This window comes from Syzygium oleosum, unplaced genomic scaffold (assembly GCF_021117445.2).
Source record: "Syzygium oleosum isolate NSW1041296 unplaced genomic scaffold, Sole_v2.1 Sole_v2.25, whole genome shotgun sequence".
NCBI lineage: Eukaryota > Viridiplantae > Streptophyta > Magnoliopsida > Myrtales > Myrtaceae > Syzygium > Syzygium oleosum.
Genome location: NW_026607509.1, coordinates 2,370,184 through 2,385,701, shown reverse-complemented (window position 1 = coordinate 2,385,701; position 15,518 = coordinate 2,370,184). Strand labels below are relative to the sequence as shown.

The 15,518-nt window shown below is 41.3% G+C and overlaps 3 protein-coding genes across 5 annotated transcripts; 2 read left to right on the top strand and 1 right to left on the bottom strand.

Moving 5' to 3' along the window:
- Window positions 1-1,558: 1,558 nt before the first annotated feature.
- LOC115671416 (probable E3 ubiquitin-protein ligase BAH1-like) lies at window positions 1,559-7,160 on the bottom strand. The gene is made up of 7 exons (XM_030592974.2): window positions 7,048-7,160; window positions 6,547-6,824; window positions 4,806-5,050; window positions 4,462-4,710; window positions 4,236-4,373; window positions 2,154-2,212; window positions 1,559-2,060 (listed from the first exon to the last, which is right to left on the bottom strand). Exons 2-7 carry the CDS (start codon window positions 6,767-6,769, stop codon window positions 1,952-1,954), a joined length of 1,023 nt encoding a protein of 340 aa, XP_030448834.1. The 5' UTR covers window positions 6,770-6,824; window positions 7,048-7,160; the 3' UTR covers window positions 1,559-1,951.
- Window positions 7,161-8,238: 1,078 nt separating this feature from the next.
- LOC115671418 (uncharacterized) lies at window positions 8,239-10,764 on the top strand. Of its 2 annotated transcripts, none has more exons than XM_030592979.2 (2): window positions 8,239-8,473; window positions 9,696-10,764. In XM_030592979.2, the coding sequence occupies exon 2, from the start codon at window positions 9,744-9,746 to the stop codon at window positions 10,521-10,523; it is 780 nt and encodes a 259-aa protein (XP_030448839.1). In that variant the 5' UTR covers window positions 8,239-8,473; window positions 9,696-9,743; the 3' UTR covers window positions 10,524-10,764. The 2 variants fall into 2 exon arrangements, with proteins under 2 accessions (XP_030448839.1, XP_030448838.1); XM_030592978.2 differs by having other exon boundaries at window positions 8,251-8,320.
- An 834-nt stretch (window positions 10,765-11,598) lies between these two features.
- LOC115667102 (uncharacterized) lies at window positions 11,599-14,593 on the top strand. Of its 2 annotated transcripts, none has more exons than XM_056302813.1 (9): window positions 11,599-11,730; window positions 11,818-12,018; window positions 12,242-12,404; window positions 12,952-13,022; window positions 13,245-13,293; window positions 13,420-13,493; window positions 13,609-13,688; window positions 14,072-14,177; window positions 14,411-14,593. In XM_056302813.1, exons 1-9 carry the CDS (start codon window positions 11,619-11,621, stop codon window positions 14,503-14,505), a joined length of 951 nt encoding a protein of 316 aa, XP_056158788.1. In that variant the 5' UTR covers window positions 11,599-11,618; the 3' UTR covers window positions 14,506-14,593. The 2 variants fall into 2 exon arrangements, with proteins under 2 accessions (XP_056158788.1, XP_056158787.1); XM_056302812.1 differs by having other exon boundaries at window positions 13,603-13,688.
- The last annotated feature ends 925 nt before the right edge of the window (window positions 14,594-15,518 follow it).

Sequence of the window (15,518 nt, the reverse complement as noted above, 5' to 3'; positions counted from 1 at the left end):
CTCTTCTTCTTCTTTTTTTCACCCGTATGACAAAGGTTAAAGACTGATCAAACGTTTACCAAAGACGAATGCACAATCTTTCATCGCCCATCTTTTACTATTCCGTCTATTCTCGTCGTTATTTGTCCACACGACGGCCAGCCCGACCCTCGCTGCATCAATTGCCGATGACGACCGAGGTGTCGACGGTTCGATCCAATTCGAGTTTTTAGGAAACCCGAACCAAACCATTAGGGTAAATGATTGAACCGAACCAAATTGCGATCCGAACCGAATATGAATATAATCGAAAACAACTAGGTTTTCGGTTTTTCTTTTTTTAACATTAAGAAAATGTTTAGTAAAAAAGGAGAGAGAGAGAGAGATTGTGTAGACTATAATATTAAGAAGATGAGCAATTTTCGGTACGATTCGGTAACCAAACCGAAACTATTCAAATCGGAATATAACCATTATTCGATCTGAAACCCGAACAAAATCGAAAATGCACAAAATTTCGGTTTGATTCCGGTTTCGATTCGATTTTTCGATTTGGTTTTGACACCTCTAACAGACAGCGAAGACACACCTTCGAGCCTCCCAAATAAAGTCCACTTCCATTTCGATATTAATTTCATGGCTTTTCCGCGACACGAGAATCACGTTATTGTTCTCTAAACAAGTACCGAATGATTTAGTGCTCTAAAGTACAGAACATTGATCCGTACTTGAAATTGCATGACACTGTTGGTAAATATTAGATCCTGATAGTAACAAAAAGTTGATCGCCAACTTGCTTGGCCTATCACACGGTGGTAACGTACCTAACACTTTTAGAAAATTACTAGAATTATTTAGTCCTTCCAGACAATTACATATCTTTACTTCAAACAGTTGGCAACAACCAAACATCAAACAAATATTGGTAATTAACTCAAATAAAAATTGACGATCATACAAGAGTTACTGACTTAAGCAATGCAAGTAGATTTTTATCAATTATTAGAATTATCATTAACTATTTTGCGGTACCAACTGTTATCGATGATTTACCAACTTTTAATGGACAGCCTACCAAATCAATCAACTTGCCAACTCTTTTAAGAAACTACCAAGTTTTATTTGAGTCCACTTACCAACGATTGTTTTGATAATGACCAACGATTCCTATAATTTACCAATATTTATTTGTTAAAATGGCCAACACGTTAAAGTTAGGGACAATGACACAAATGGTATCTAAACTTTGGATATGTGTAATACTATTTTTAAACTTTTAATTTGTTCAATATGGTTCATAAACTATTTGGTAAATGCGGTTCATAAACTATTTGGTAAATGTTTAATGTAGTCGTTCCGTTTGCGCAAACGACAATTTATACTTTGTTAAATGACATGGACCATTATTAGCCGATTTGGATTATTGAAAAATGATGAGTTAATATGTCCATTTTTTAATCCATGCTAATTTAGAAAAAAAATTAGTATAACAATCCGGTTCGACGAGAGCAGGAAGCGATCGCCGAGTTTGGGGAGTTTTCGAACATGTGAAAGTTACAATCAGGTAAACAAAGGTAAGTTGACTGGAACAAGAATTGATAATTTCTTCATAAAAGCTAGTAACTTTAACATGCTTATAATATCCATAAACAAAAAAAAGTCGGAAAATAATCTTCACCCCCATGTCAAACCTCGATCCGACAATTCCAATCTTTCAGCGAACCGTATAAATCAATCACAAAACAAACAGATGCGATCTTCAGCAACATGTCAAACCTCGAATCCCAACATCTACGTATTGTCGATACTGAACTCCCTCATAATTACTACACTACTGATAAATACTTCACCTCACCCTGTTCAATCACTTCAGGAATTTCAAATGCAAAGGCTTCTCGACACAATCTTCTGTCCACAAAGCTTAACACTCCGTTCCTCGCGCATTGTCTCTCCGGAAGACAGAATGGCGTCATTAAAAATATCCGATCATGTACTTCGTTTGCCTGTCCCAATACTCTTTAGACTGTTTCAACATCTCATCGCGTTCGGCGCTCAACCTCTCCTCCCAGTATTCCTTGCACCTGAATAGATATTGTAGGAACACAAAGGCATTAAATCTCCTTTTCTTGATCACAAGTAAATCCGGTAGAAAAGGTGAATTCGAGTTAGCTCACCTTTTCTTCAAGAGCAGATTTAGCACTGACAAATGCACAGAATTGCCATAAACTCCAGCCTGCAACACAACACGCCACATCAAACAGGGGGAAAAAAGATATTGCTGCAGAATAAGTTACTCCGCATGTCACATATGATTGACAAGCAAGAAGAAATCACACACGATGAAGGGGAAATGTCAAAGAAAAATATTGACTGCTGGAAAGCCACTCTTTATAATTTCTAGTCAGCATCAAGTAAGAAGTAGAGAGAGCCTGTTTTAAGATAGGCTATAAAGAATAATCAAAGAGAAGTATGCTGTGTCAAATCCCCCTTGCCCAAATAAGAATTCAACATTAAATTCACGTTCAGTCTTGTTATAATTAAGCCCCTTGGATTCAGATACTGTCAAAGTAGGTAACAGCAACCATATTGTTGACCCCAATAGGCTCATAAGAAGCCGAAACTAATCAAGCTTAACTTGATCGATAGATTGTGCTGAATGCGTGGAGAGACCAGAGTCATTGCTCCTGAGGATACAAGATTCAAAATGATTCCTGCCAGAATATTACTAATGAACCTGGGATGAAGTTTAAAGAAAAACTCCACAGGCCCGTCCAGTATCCCGTGCCCATCTTTGAAGAGAATGCTGAATGTATGGATATTAGTACATTACCACCAAAGGTACTTAGGGATTGATATGCTTCTGAGCTATTAATAATATGTGATGAGGAAAAGCATTTCTGCAGCCTTAAATCCTGAAAGGCAATGACAATCTTCTTGTGGCGCAAAGCGAGAAGATCACCACATGAAGCATATAGAGACCACAAAATCAAAAAACATGGATGGTCAAGCCCAACCCCTCCAAACTAGTTAGAAAACCATATGTTAGGCAATTAGCCTGCTTCCGATTGATTAGGATTATAAACCCCAAACCTCAAGTAGACGTTAGCACAATCAAGCACAAGATCACCCCCCCGGCATACATGTGGCCTAAAAGCTAAGTGGAGAACGATTACCTTCCCGCCTAGGAGGAAGCATTCCCTCAATAGCATTGATGCAGTAAGGTAGCCAACTAAAGATTTTATAAAGACCAAGCAACATAGTGCCCAACTTTTGCACCTCTCGGAGCTTATGCATAGATAACTTACAGTGAAGGCCATTTTGAGCCGAGTTGCTTATGATAAAATTCCATTTCGGAAATAAAGCACATAGATAGATTTCCAAAAGATTCTGACCAGAAAAAAAAAAAAGATTTCCAAAAGATACTCACTATACTTGAGAGTTAGCATCACAGGTGGTAGTTGGATACCACTACTCTATTTTCAACACGAGGTATCAGATGTTATACTAAGGTAACTTGCCTGGACCAAGCTAAAATTAAGATAGATGGTGCACATAGTAAAAGAGTCTGTCATCCCAAACTAGTAGCTCATACCTCTGTATCTGTTTGGTTTTCGTAATTATTGGAATTGACTCAATACAGTTATATGTTCAACCAATCTATCACATATATAGTTCAAAGTTGGCGATGAAAAAAGGGATGGGAATGAAGTCACAAAATCACTGGCAGAGAAAGACAAAACACACTAATCTCGTGTTAAACTAGTCTCAAAGGAAAGTATTACCGTATATCAAGGTTCTTATGACTATTTAAATTAAGAAAATAACAAGAAGGAAACAAACAACTCGTCTCCTTTGGAGAGTCAGAAAAGGGTCTCCTCTCTCCAGCGGCCTCATGGATGGCAAAGAAATGTACAGCCCAAAGTAAGACTCTTGTTATTCGTGTATGCTACAAAATTAAATATCGACTCATAGTCCTAGCTATAGATCAGAAATGACTTCTTGATAGAAAAAATTTTCACGACTGGAAATAATACCAAAAGGTTCTCTCCTCTATTATTAAAGAGAAAGGTGGTCGATTTAGCGATTCTGATTGCGTATCATGCTTCTGGCCAAAAAGAAAGATGGTGTATCATGCTACTGAGATTGTAGATTACCAGACAGCTGTTAGCGCATACAGTTACAGCTGCCCTATGGGACATCAGCAAACTGTATTAGCTTCAAAAACTTCAACTGTTGATACAATAAAAAGCACAAACCTCTCTACAAACCGGACATTTGGCATCCTCACTTGCCGCCTTAAGTCCTTCGGAGATCATCACAGATGCCGCAGAGCAAGCACATGACTTGCAAAAAAGATGTCCACAGCTAAGTGCATATGGGTTAAAAACGGTGTCCTGTAAGATCACAAGCCCTTGAGATTAGATAATACTGGAAACAAAGATTAAAACTTTTTTCTCCATTGAATACTAAAGTGAAAAATACCAGGCAAATAGCGCAGGTCAGATCATATTCTAGCTTTATAGAACCTGGAAGTGACATTATCAGAGCAGATTTTGTCTCATCAGAATGAAATGAAAACTGAGTAGAACAGTCAGCACACTCTTCAGCGTCTAATCCTCTGGAATTCAAATAGAAAGCTCCCAGTTCTATTAGCCATGGTGATTGCAAGAGCTCTATATGCTCGGCCCGCATCTTAGATCTAAAATGCTCCCCATTGACAGAGCCATGAACCTATGACAGATTGAAAAATTGGAGTATCCTCATCAAATAAGCAACTCGTAAGAGCACAAAATAAAGATAGCTCATATGGACTATAGAGTGTACACCTTGTCATACTTCTTCAGGATTTTTCTGATGGCAATTGCATTCATAGTGACATATTCTATCAATATTCTTCCTTCTTCTGACAGGACTTGTTGATCGCCCTTAAAACATGGACGAAAGCACTGTATGTACCTCTGAATCCCAGTTGCAACAAGAAGATGGAGAAGATGTCTAACTCTTGAATTAAAGCATCCAGCTATTTCTGAAGCTTCCTTCATCAACTCAGAGAAAAACAGCTGATCACACTCTGCAAAATGCAAGAATAGTCATTTATAAAATTTGCAATGCAATTTATAATATATTAATGTCCTGAAGGTAAAAAATAAAGTATAGTTTAGATATTCATGAGTAATATAGAAATACCAACTCATTCAAATCAGCAAGAAAATAAGGTGACAAATAAGTCCACAAAATCTCCATATCAATATGCTTGTTCCCTTTAATTAAATTTCATCAATGGGGGTTTAAAAAAAAAAGAAACCTGTAACATGAAGATCAAGTTCATGTCAAACTACAGCACATAGATAATTAAATTTCTTTTAAGCAAAGTTGTCCAACTCCAAAAGATTATTAAGAACTCCAGGAGTCAGCTTGTCACATATCCCTTCAGGTTATGCCAGATAAAAACCATCAATGACAAAGGGTCTACTTAGGTGACGCCGCTACTTTGAGAACTTCTATACTTAAGCAGGATATGGCATCCAATATAATCCTCCACGGAGACTAAACATCAATATTTTACACTCACAGATAGTTTCTGTCTCCAGAAAAAATTAACAAAACACTCACACTCACACACGCACAGATTTCTTGTCATAGTTTGCGGACTATTTCCCAACCTGTGCATCAAACAGCTCTTCTCCAATTATCTCTCAAAAAAGTAACCCCAAAAAAATTGAAAATAACTTAACAAAATGCCTTTTGCAATTGCTACGAAAAAGAAATGTGCATGTTTTACTTAATGCCACAAAGTTTTGAACATATAGTAATGTAAGGCTATGATTTTGTGGATGAACTATTAATAAGAAGTTGCAATTCGTTTTTTTTTTTCAAAATCTTAATTGCTTCTTCTGTTGTATGATGTGAATAACATGTTTTTGGGCATGATTTTGTGATGTCAGGTTGACCATTTATATCTTCACTTAGCATCGAAAGATAGTCAATAACATATTCAACGAAGGAATTGAGCGATATATTCACCCAAACTTTTGTTTGGTAAACAGCAACTTCTGTATTGAGTATTTGCTTGTCATAACAGCTGAGTAAAAAACTTATAGAAAGTCTTCCTGCACATATAGTGTTTTTAAACTCGAGCGCGGTTCATGCGCTGAAATATTCTTGCAATAAGGCATGATGTTCATATCCACTCTCCAAGGACTTCCTTTGTTCATGTTAAACAGCGTTTTCGAATAAAGAACCCATCCAAAAATGCATAATAAATCATACACGTGCAGATCGCGAATCTAAAACACAGTTCCATTATTTAATCACGCTGGATATCCGAGCCTTTTAGGGCACCTAATCTGTCACACTACAGCTGAAGCAAGATGCCCCCACAGGCAGCCCCAAGAAAATTGCCTTCGCCGGGCATTCACCCATGGCCATGCCCACTGTCTCGGTTTGAGACTGATGCAGCTTGGCTAACACGTTAGTCTCGCAAGTACCCATAAGAGGACCAGCTCAAAATTTGATTCAGCAGCAAAACACAATACGCGAGGCTCCCGAAAGGGAACAAAAGCTCACCCGGACAAGCTTCGCATTGGCACAGCTGCGGCGACCCGTCCTCTTCTCCTCGCCCCGCGCCATCCTCTCCTCGCCCCGCGTCGCAAGGCCGGTGCAACGATTTGCAGGTGCGGCATCTCTTGAGGACCTTCTTCAGCCTCTTGTACTCGACATGAGAGCACTCGCCCAGAAACCGCTCCTGCTCTCCATGCAGGTACTCCATAAACGTCTCGCCGAACTTCATCCTCTTTCCGCTATCGCCTCGGAGCCAATCGGGACCCAACAACAACAGGCATTAGCTGCAACGTCCGAGAAAGCAAACGGGGATTTAACCCTCCAAAAGAATCGACGAAACGTCGAGGCCGTCCGAGACAAACGCTACCCTACTCCTAGATTCTCCTGGTTCGTTTGACTTAATCGGTCGGAAACGAGACAAACACGAGCGAGGATCGCCTGGATCTATGAACCCCACAAGGACGAACGAGCCGGCGAGAGGACCGTAATGGCCAGCAGAGACGTTACCTGGAAGGAGATCGTGCAAAAGCGGTCGATGTCGTTGAAGAAGATGGCGAGAGAGAGAGATGACGACAACGGAGAAGCAGCTTCAAACCTTTAACGAAACCCCGCGAATTCCGCGGGATTATAAAAAGCCAGCACAGGAGGGGTTGGAACCCGGCGCACTCTTGGCCAGCGCATGCACCGCACGTGTGAGCCTCTTTCTTCTTCTTCTTTTTTTCCTATTTCTAACTCTCTCGCCTCTATCTTACTTTTGCTCTGCCACTTGTTCCCACCCCTAATCCCTCTACCTACAAGGCCCCATGCCTATTAGAGGAGAGTGATCTGGACCTAACTAAGATTTACTGTCAAAACCCGACCACAAAAGGCTGATTAATACATTTCACCTAAAGAGATCACAAAGAGAGAACATAAGTCCGAGAGTGTTAATATATCAAGTTGAACTTATCTTTACTCAAAAACTTAATCTAATGAATTATAGGCTAATCAAGATACATTAACTGCTCTACACCAAACCGATTATCCGATGTTGGATTTCTTTGATACAGCTCACACGTGCATCCTAACATATATTCAAATCGGGTCGTACCGAAGTCAAAGTTTAGGAGGTTAAGGCTCTTTCATACATCTCAAGTTAACTCTTAAGGAGAGAAATACCAAATTTCTATTGCTTGTAAAATAATACAAATGAGGGGACGAAACCCTATATATGCAAGTACTCTCCTAATCACAATCGTATATCTCCTTTCAATCTAACGGTAGAGATTCAATCTACCTCGTGACATCCCGCATTGATTGTAAGAATTCACGTGAAGTCTTAGGTAATTCGAAGTCAAATATTTGAAAGAATGTTTATATATATATTTTTTCACTTTTAGTCGTTTAAAAATCACATTGAAGTTTTTCCTTAAATTTTCACGATTCGATACATTTTCTTCCTAAATACTTTTAGAAAATCCAAATAAGCAATTTATTTCATTTTTTTTCTAGCATATATTTATAAATAACAACATTGCACATTGGGTCAAAGTTCAGGACCGCTTGTGCCATTATCCCAAAAGAAAAACAAAGGGTTGTGGGCCCAAACGGATCGGGCCAGGCCACATTTCGGGTCGGGCATTTCATTTCGGAGATCCGAAGCCTCGCGGGCCAACCGAGAGCCATGATCTTCGATCGGCTTCGCTTCCTGGATCAATCGAATCTCGTATCCACAGAGCCGTCGTTCTTCCCCGACAAGTCTCCCCGTCCTCGAGCTGTTCCCACCTCCGGGGACTCCCAGGTTCGCTTCCGCTAATCTTGCTCGTCGTTTCGTTCCGTTTCTTTCTTGGCGCGCTGCTACTGCAGTTTTTCTGTTGGATAGTCGAAGGAATGCCATGGATAGCGATGACCCCGCCTCTCGCATTCGCGAAATCGCCGCCCTAATTGGCCCTCGGCAACTTGACTTTGCCTCTAGTTTCTTGGTTGGTAGGATTTGTCCAAAATCACGCATGGTTAGAGAGAGAGAGAGAGAGAGAGAGAGAGAGAGAGAGAGAGAGAGAGAGAGAGAGAGAGAGAGAGAGAGAGAGAGAGAGAGAGAGAGAGAGAGAGAGAGAGAGAGCGATTGTGATTTGTGGCTGCTGGGTATGTTTGTAACGATTTGGGCTGTGACTGTCCTGTATTTGCGCTTTGAATTAGCATGGAGGAGTTATGATGGCCTCGATGCGTAATTCTCTCTTTTCTTTCCGTTGTTTTTTGCGGCGAAGTGTTTTATTTCGGCCTGTTTCGCTACCTTCCATGAGATTAATGGTGCTTGGTTTGCTTTTGATCGCTGTAGCCGGTCAATTATAGTGCAAGGTGGAAAATTTTGCGTGCTAAAAGGGAGGATATTAGGGGAAGCAGTGAGTGGAGATTCCCCTGCAGAGAACCGGGTGAGGGCTCGATGAGGGGAGACCCTCATGTCCGGTTCAGAGGGCGGCGGGCCAACATGATCTCCCAGAGGAGACCCAAGATAGAGATTGATGCTTTCTGATAGGGATGGTCATAAAAACCGACTTCATAGGATCTGTCAAGTGCATTTGTTCAATTAACCTCCAGTGATGTTTGAACTTTGTGGGATGATTTTCGATGGCTTAATGGATACTCGGCTCTCTCTTTATAGTTAGACTAGATGGGGACGCCAAGTTTGGGGTCATATAATAATCTAAAGCCTTGACGAGGGGGAATGCTTCTGGCATCATGCGATTGCTAATGCCTTCAGGTTCTTGGCAACCTTGAATTTCTCCTCATATCCACTATTCCTATGCTAGATTAGATAGTCTAAATCAAGTGATGCACAGCCTCATAGAGCCTCTTTGCCTTAACGAATCACAGAAGTGACAGCATGGAACAAATTGAACATGGCCACGATTGACTTTTCATAAATGAACTCCCCTCTACCTATTAGTCGCTACGGTTTATTTAAAGAGTCCATCGGTATTTTCTTGGCCTTCTGGTATCACATCCCAATATTGTCGTAGTTGTCCCAGGTTTCAAGGCGACTGTTGATGTTGCTTGGTCTGGGTGTGCTTTGATTTTACAAAGACTATGCATAATCTTTTGCTCTCAAATATGTACAAGAAGTATGAGGACATCATCACGCTAATTTATAACATTGTAATTCTGGCTGTGCTTGTTAGGTTGTCGATTCTTTTGAGCCAAAGCTTATTCTGAACAAGCAGCAGCAGATGGTCAAGAAAAAGCAAAAACAGCAAGCCACGACACCTGGCAATGACTATGATTCTACCTGCGAGGTGGATCCCTTCGAAGATACGGGCTGGGTGATTGTGAAAAAGCAGAGGATCACTATTTTGGTGCCGCCTTTACCTGTTGCAGAAAAATCTGCAGTATCAAAGCCATCCTCGAGCGAGGTGCAGGACATACCCAGGGAACATGTGCCAGACAAATCACCACTTCCAGCTGAGGGGAGTCCTGCAATGCCGTCCGTCAGTGAATACGAGAAGGCGACATCATTGACACTTGAGAATGACACATTTGTGGAAAAAGTTTGTTCTCCACATCCGTCAGACAAGCCTAGAATCTCAGGGATGGATTCCAGAACACAGTCCAAGAACCCTACCAACGTTGCTGTTCAGAAGTTACATGAAGTGCTGAAAACATCAAATTCCTCAAAAAGTATCAAACAGGAGAGAATGTTAAATAGCCCTTGTTACTTCTCCAGCGGGGTGACGTTCCTTCATCAACAGCTCAAAGCACGAAATCTTGAGAAGAAACTTCAGAAGGCCGGTGGACTGAGCAGCTGGCTGATGTCACTGGGGCTGGGGCAATTTGTGAGGATCTTCCGGTGTAGGCGCATCAATGAGTTTCAGCTGGCTAACATGACGATGAAGAAGCTCAAAGATATGGGTGCTGCTGCCGTGGGGCCTCGGAGGAAACTGATGCATGCTATCGACTGTGTTTGCGATCCTTATCATCGAAGACTCGAAGTGCCTCCTAGGATTTGCTGAGTTTTTAAGCTATTTGGAAAGATACATGATCCAGAAACTGGAGCCAAGGCCAACTTCTTGCGAATTAGAAGCATGTGGACACGAGGACAAGAGAAACATCCGGCGGCTTTTAAGGGTGTCGCGGTTTGTGAACTTAGGCTGCTGATGAACTCGGTTGCTTCATGTAATTAATTTTCTCTGTTTCTTTCCCTTTTCTTGGCCTAATCGAACGCATTCGACCAATGCTGCTAGTTCCACCCAAGTGAAAGAGACTTCTGTGTGGTGATGAAATATTTTAGGGGCAGTAGAATTACGGCTTGAATTGTGTTTCTCGTCGCTACTCTAAGTTGAGGCATCCACGGGTTAAAGATGAGAGTGGAGCACACTGGTGACTAGGGTCATTGCTCTGACAATGACAATTCGAGTCTCGAGGCTCTAGTTTGTTGAAGATAGACAGGTTCTGGTTCTTGGGAAATAATTAGCTTGAAATGACCCCATTTCCTAAAAAAATTACCAACTTTACATCGGGTTATGATTTTGACCTCTCGTGGACAAGATCCCCACCATTGAGTAAACCTCCTATCCCCTCATCGTAGTCCGTGCATTTCGAAAGCAGGGGTTTGTTTCCCACTCCATCATCTTCAATGCAATTCTAGCTCAAATTCGCAGAAGGGAGGGAGCTTGCTTTTGCGTTTCGCAATCTTGAGTGGCCCAACTAGATAAATGCACTCCACGTTCATGGCTGATGTGGTGTTTTGATATTACTGAATATTTTTTCGTTACTTAGTGAGAATTACATATATATTAGAGTGTATTTTTTTAGAAAAATAAAAGTGAGATAATTAGAGGGTCATATATAGAATTACATAATGAGTTGTTATGTATAATGGAAATTTGGGGCCAACTTGCTATAGCGATTTGATCCACGTGGACAAGATCCCCACCGTCGAGTAAGCCTCTGATCCCCGTCATCGTAGACCGTGGATTTCGAAAAGCAGGCGTTCCTTTCCCGCTCCGTCGTCTTCAACGGAAGCTCTCCCTCAGAATCGCAGGAGCGAGGGAGCGAGCTTTGCTTTCGCGTTTCGCAATCGGCAAAAAGCTTCGAACGGAACGAACATGGAGGAGGCGATAGCGACGCTCGGCAGAAGCCTCGGCCATTTCTGCAACCACCTCCAGAGCAGCGTCGACGCCCTCAACCAATCCATCGATCGCCGTCCCATCCCTCTCGGTGCGAGCGATGAATTCTAACTTCGGGTCGTGCGTTTTCCTTTCCTTCTCTGTCGATCGATTTATTTTTTGGTGTTTCGGATCGCAGATTCGGCTTCTTCCACCTTCGTTCAGTGCCTGAACCGGCGCTTGTCCACCGCGAGCGGGGATCTCGAATTGCTCGACTCCATGTCGTTCGGGACCGTGTCGTTTGAGGAGCTGTTGGGTCACTGCAACGAGGTCTTCAAGAAGAACCAGAGCGACCTCGCTCAGCTCGAAGAACGCCTTAAGAGCTTCGGCTATGTCCCCGGTACTTTCAGCTCCACCTTTTTTCCGCCTGCGTGTTTGATTAATAATGATTGTGTAAGAGAAGTTTACCTGGTGTTGAAGTGTATATCAATATGCTGGATCGATAGGACAAGACTGCTGGGCCGATGGTGATTAGAATTATGAAATTAAGTAGGGAGTTTAAAGGAATGAAAACATGCAAGTCAGTTATCTGCAGACCTTGATTTCCTGGTTCTGTTTTGTAGATGTTGACGATGTTGAAGAAGGTATGGTTGATGATTTGTCGAGCCCTCTCGAACTTGATCCTAATTTTCCACTAGCAAATGGTGGATTTGACCTGCCATCTTCATGTTCGGGGCGACTTACTGCCGCGGTTTCTATGACGAGGTGTTTTGAAGAAGATTCTCTGTATCCTTGTCGGGTTTTGATATATCAACTTTCTTTGATCAAAGTCTGAAATATTTGGCAAATTGTAGAATTCTAAGCTGAAGAGGCTAGGAGGGATAGATCAATTGGCTAGAGACTCCACACCTGGCCAGAGCTTCTATCCCTTAGGAACAATCACTAGACAGTTTGCTTGCTTTGAGTACAGGCCCTTTTTATGAGCCTACCCTGAGTAGGGCAAGAGCAACCTCAGTGGGCTGACTCGAAATCCATGAGTCCATCTCCTGTCAGCTCTAGTGGTTGTGTTTAATGCTGGTGTCAGCAAAATAATCTTGAACAGCATTTCCTCTGTTGTGACTCAGATTTTACGTACTGTCAACTCCTGCCACTGAGCCATTGCATTTGATGGTATAGGTGCTGCCTTATTATATCCAAGTTGTAAATAGTGATGCAATATATCAGCTTCGCAATATGCAAATTTTCATCCTAATTGACTAAAAAGTGAAAACATGGTCAATTATGGTATACTAGTGCTAGCTTTTGTCTATTTGTCCTTCCTGAAGTTCTCTAGATTTGATGACTCAATCAGCTTGAAAAGACTTGGTATATCTGATGTAGCTCTGGCCACATTAGCTTCAGAAGGTGAGGGAACTTCAAGGATGTGTTAGACATGCTTCGTGCTTTAAGTCCTTTTGAATATCATTTGGTACAAGCTTGCTCCTTTGATTTCTCTTCACTGTCATTTGGAACATCAAGTTAGTCCTTGTTGAGATGATCAGAGAGATAATTTGCTAGAAGGCAGTTGAATTCCTTATTACTCAAGCAGTTTTATCTAATCGTCTTTCCCTTCTATATCAATTTCAGCTAATGATAAGACTGTTGAGCCAAATCTATGTTCGAGACAAATACAAAAGTATGATGGTCCACGCTTGAGTTTTTCCTTCTTTCTCGGTCTACTTTTTTCCTTCTCCATTTTTGCTTTTTCTTCATTAAGGCATGAACCTCCTCTGCTATTAATCTTCCTTCTCATCCCACTTAGAAATCAAGAGGATAAGATGCATGACCTGGAGGGGCCATATCAACCTGCTACATTGAACTTGGGGGCAGGTGAAGGTACTAATACAAAATATTTGCATGTGTTATTTGTCAATTAGATTCTTTTAAGTTCACTCTTCCTACTCCCAGACTTTATACTTACGTGATTCGATACGCTTGAATCCAGCTGAAGGTCCAAAATCTGTAGTTAAGGCATCAAAAGATGAGTACGAAAGTCTTCCTTCCTACATGAAAAGTCTTGCATCATGGGAGGTATGAAGCTCTAACTTTAGCTTTGCATTTGTCTTGGACTCTCAGCAGATGCACTGCAGGCACTAACTTTTAATTTGTATTAAGCTGCTGGCATAAGACCATCTGGGTTAGTAGTGCGTGAACTGTATATTCTTTTGAAACAGAAGCAGTGTGCTTGCTCGATTGGATTAATCCCACTAGTACAGCCTCCCAGAGAATTTTGGAAATGAAGTAGGTTAGATGGTTTCACTAGCATTAGCACATTGGCAAGCTAGTAAACGTTACTCTTGATGTGTAAAATCATCTTCCCACTGCAAGGTTCTGTTTCCTTTCTCGCCATAATTTGCTGACAAGAGATCTGGTGTTAGTCCTAACCCATTTGCATAGTGCATTTTAATCTGCAGGATTTGCTTGTAGCTATTGAGAAGATAAACTCATACCTAAGCAAGAAAGAGAATTGTTCGGAAAACAAGAGCTTCTTTCAAGACGAAATATCATCATTGGCATTGGGTGCGTATACAACGTCAATGGCGATTTGAATTTCTGAGTGATCATGAAAGCATTTGCTGCAAACTGACAAGTTCTTGCCTCAACAAGCCTGTTGTCCGTGACTTGATGACCTCTGAAAACTTTATTATACCAAAATGTGGATAGCCATCCTCTTAGTCTTTTTCCTCATTGAGTCTTAATATCGGTATTTTCCCTAAGCACTTCAGATGATTCATTGTTACTGCTTATTGCAGGGCCCAAGGCAAGATCCTATCTGCTGCTGCTTGCTCGCATGAAGCACCTGGTTGTTGAGACAGTTGATGGATTGATCTCATACAGAGTTTTATAGAAGGAAACACCTTTGCAGAAATATACTTGTTGGAATTACAGTGTTCAGTTTGTATCAGCCTTTCAGACACGCATTGTTCTGCATAAGGCTTGACTTTTGTAGATAAATCATCTTATGTTAAATGATTACTCAAGTACAGTACCCTGCAATTTTCATCTCAATTGCTACGGTCAATTAATCTGAAAATTGCTTCGTTGCTATGTGATTCAACTCTCAACAGTTACCAAAGAGTCATCTCTCTTTTGCCTTGTTTGTTGTGATGAAGCTAAAGAGAGAAGAAAGTATCAAAGAGAAATGCAGGGGAACATATGTTTAGATCGATCACTGATTGACCGATTTGCAGTCATTGGGCAGCCAACTAGTGGTTACACTCGTTCCCCGACTTTAGTGGTCGTGCTCTTCTTATGTTAGACAACAGTTGCTTTGTAAAGCACATTCTTGAATACGGCCAGCAATCACAAGCATTTTGTAGGCAGCAGCAAAGATGTTATTTGGACTGGCGAATGTACACTTATGTGGGCATCCCACCCTTGACAAGAACCAAGCTGGAAGAGGCAAAGTATGAATGAGAAGCAATCGTTTCTTCTCCCTTTTATTTGTTTGAGCAATTCTTTCTTGCCCTTCGACTTTTGGTGAAGGATCAAGAACGTGCAAAGCAAAGAGTACAAGACTCAACCTGCTGTACACCGAAAATACATTCAGTTTCATACCATTGACAGCAAGACCTAATCTGTGCAGGTACATGGAATAGATTATTATAGCAATGTTTCTTGATTTCATTATCTATCTCAGAGGTCTCTGTTACTCCCATCAAGCATAGTTCTTTTCCACAACCCCCAAGTTCCAAGTTTCAATCTCTTGGCTACTAATACTCTGTGAGCGCTTGCTATGATACTCCGCAATCTCTGTAAGTTTTCTGAAGCCAGGGGACATTAGGTTAAATGGAAGTTCGAAATAGTGCTGTGCGAATAAGGAACATCATGAAGTTCCAATCTCGATAGAAGTTGCACCAT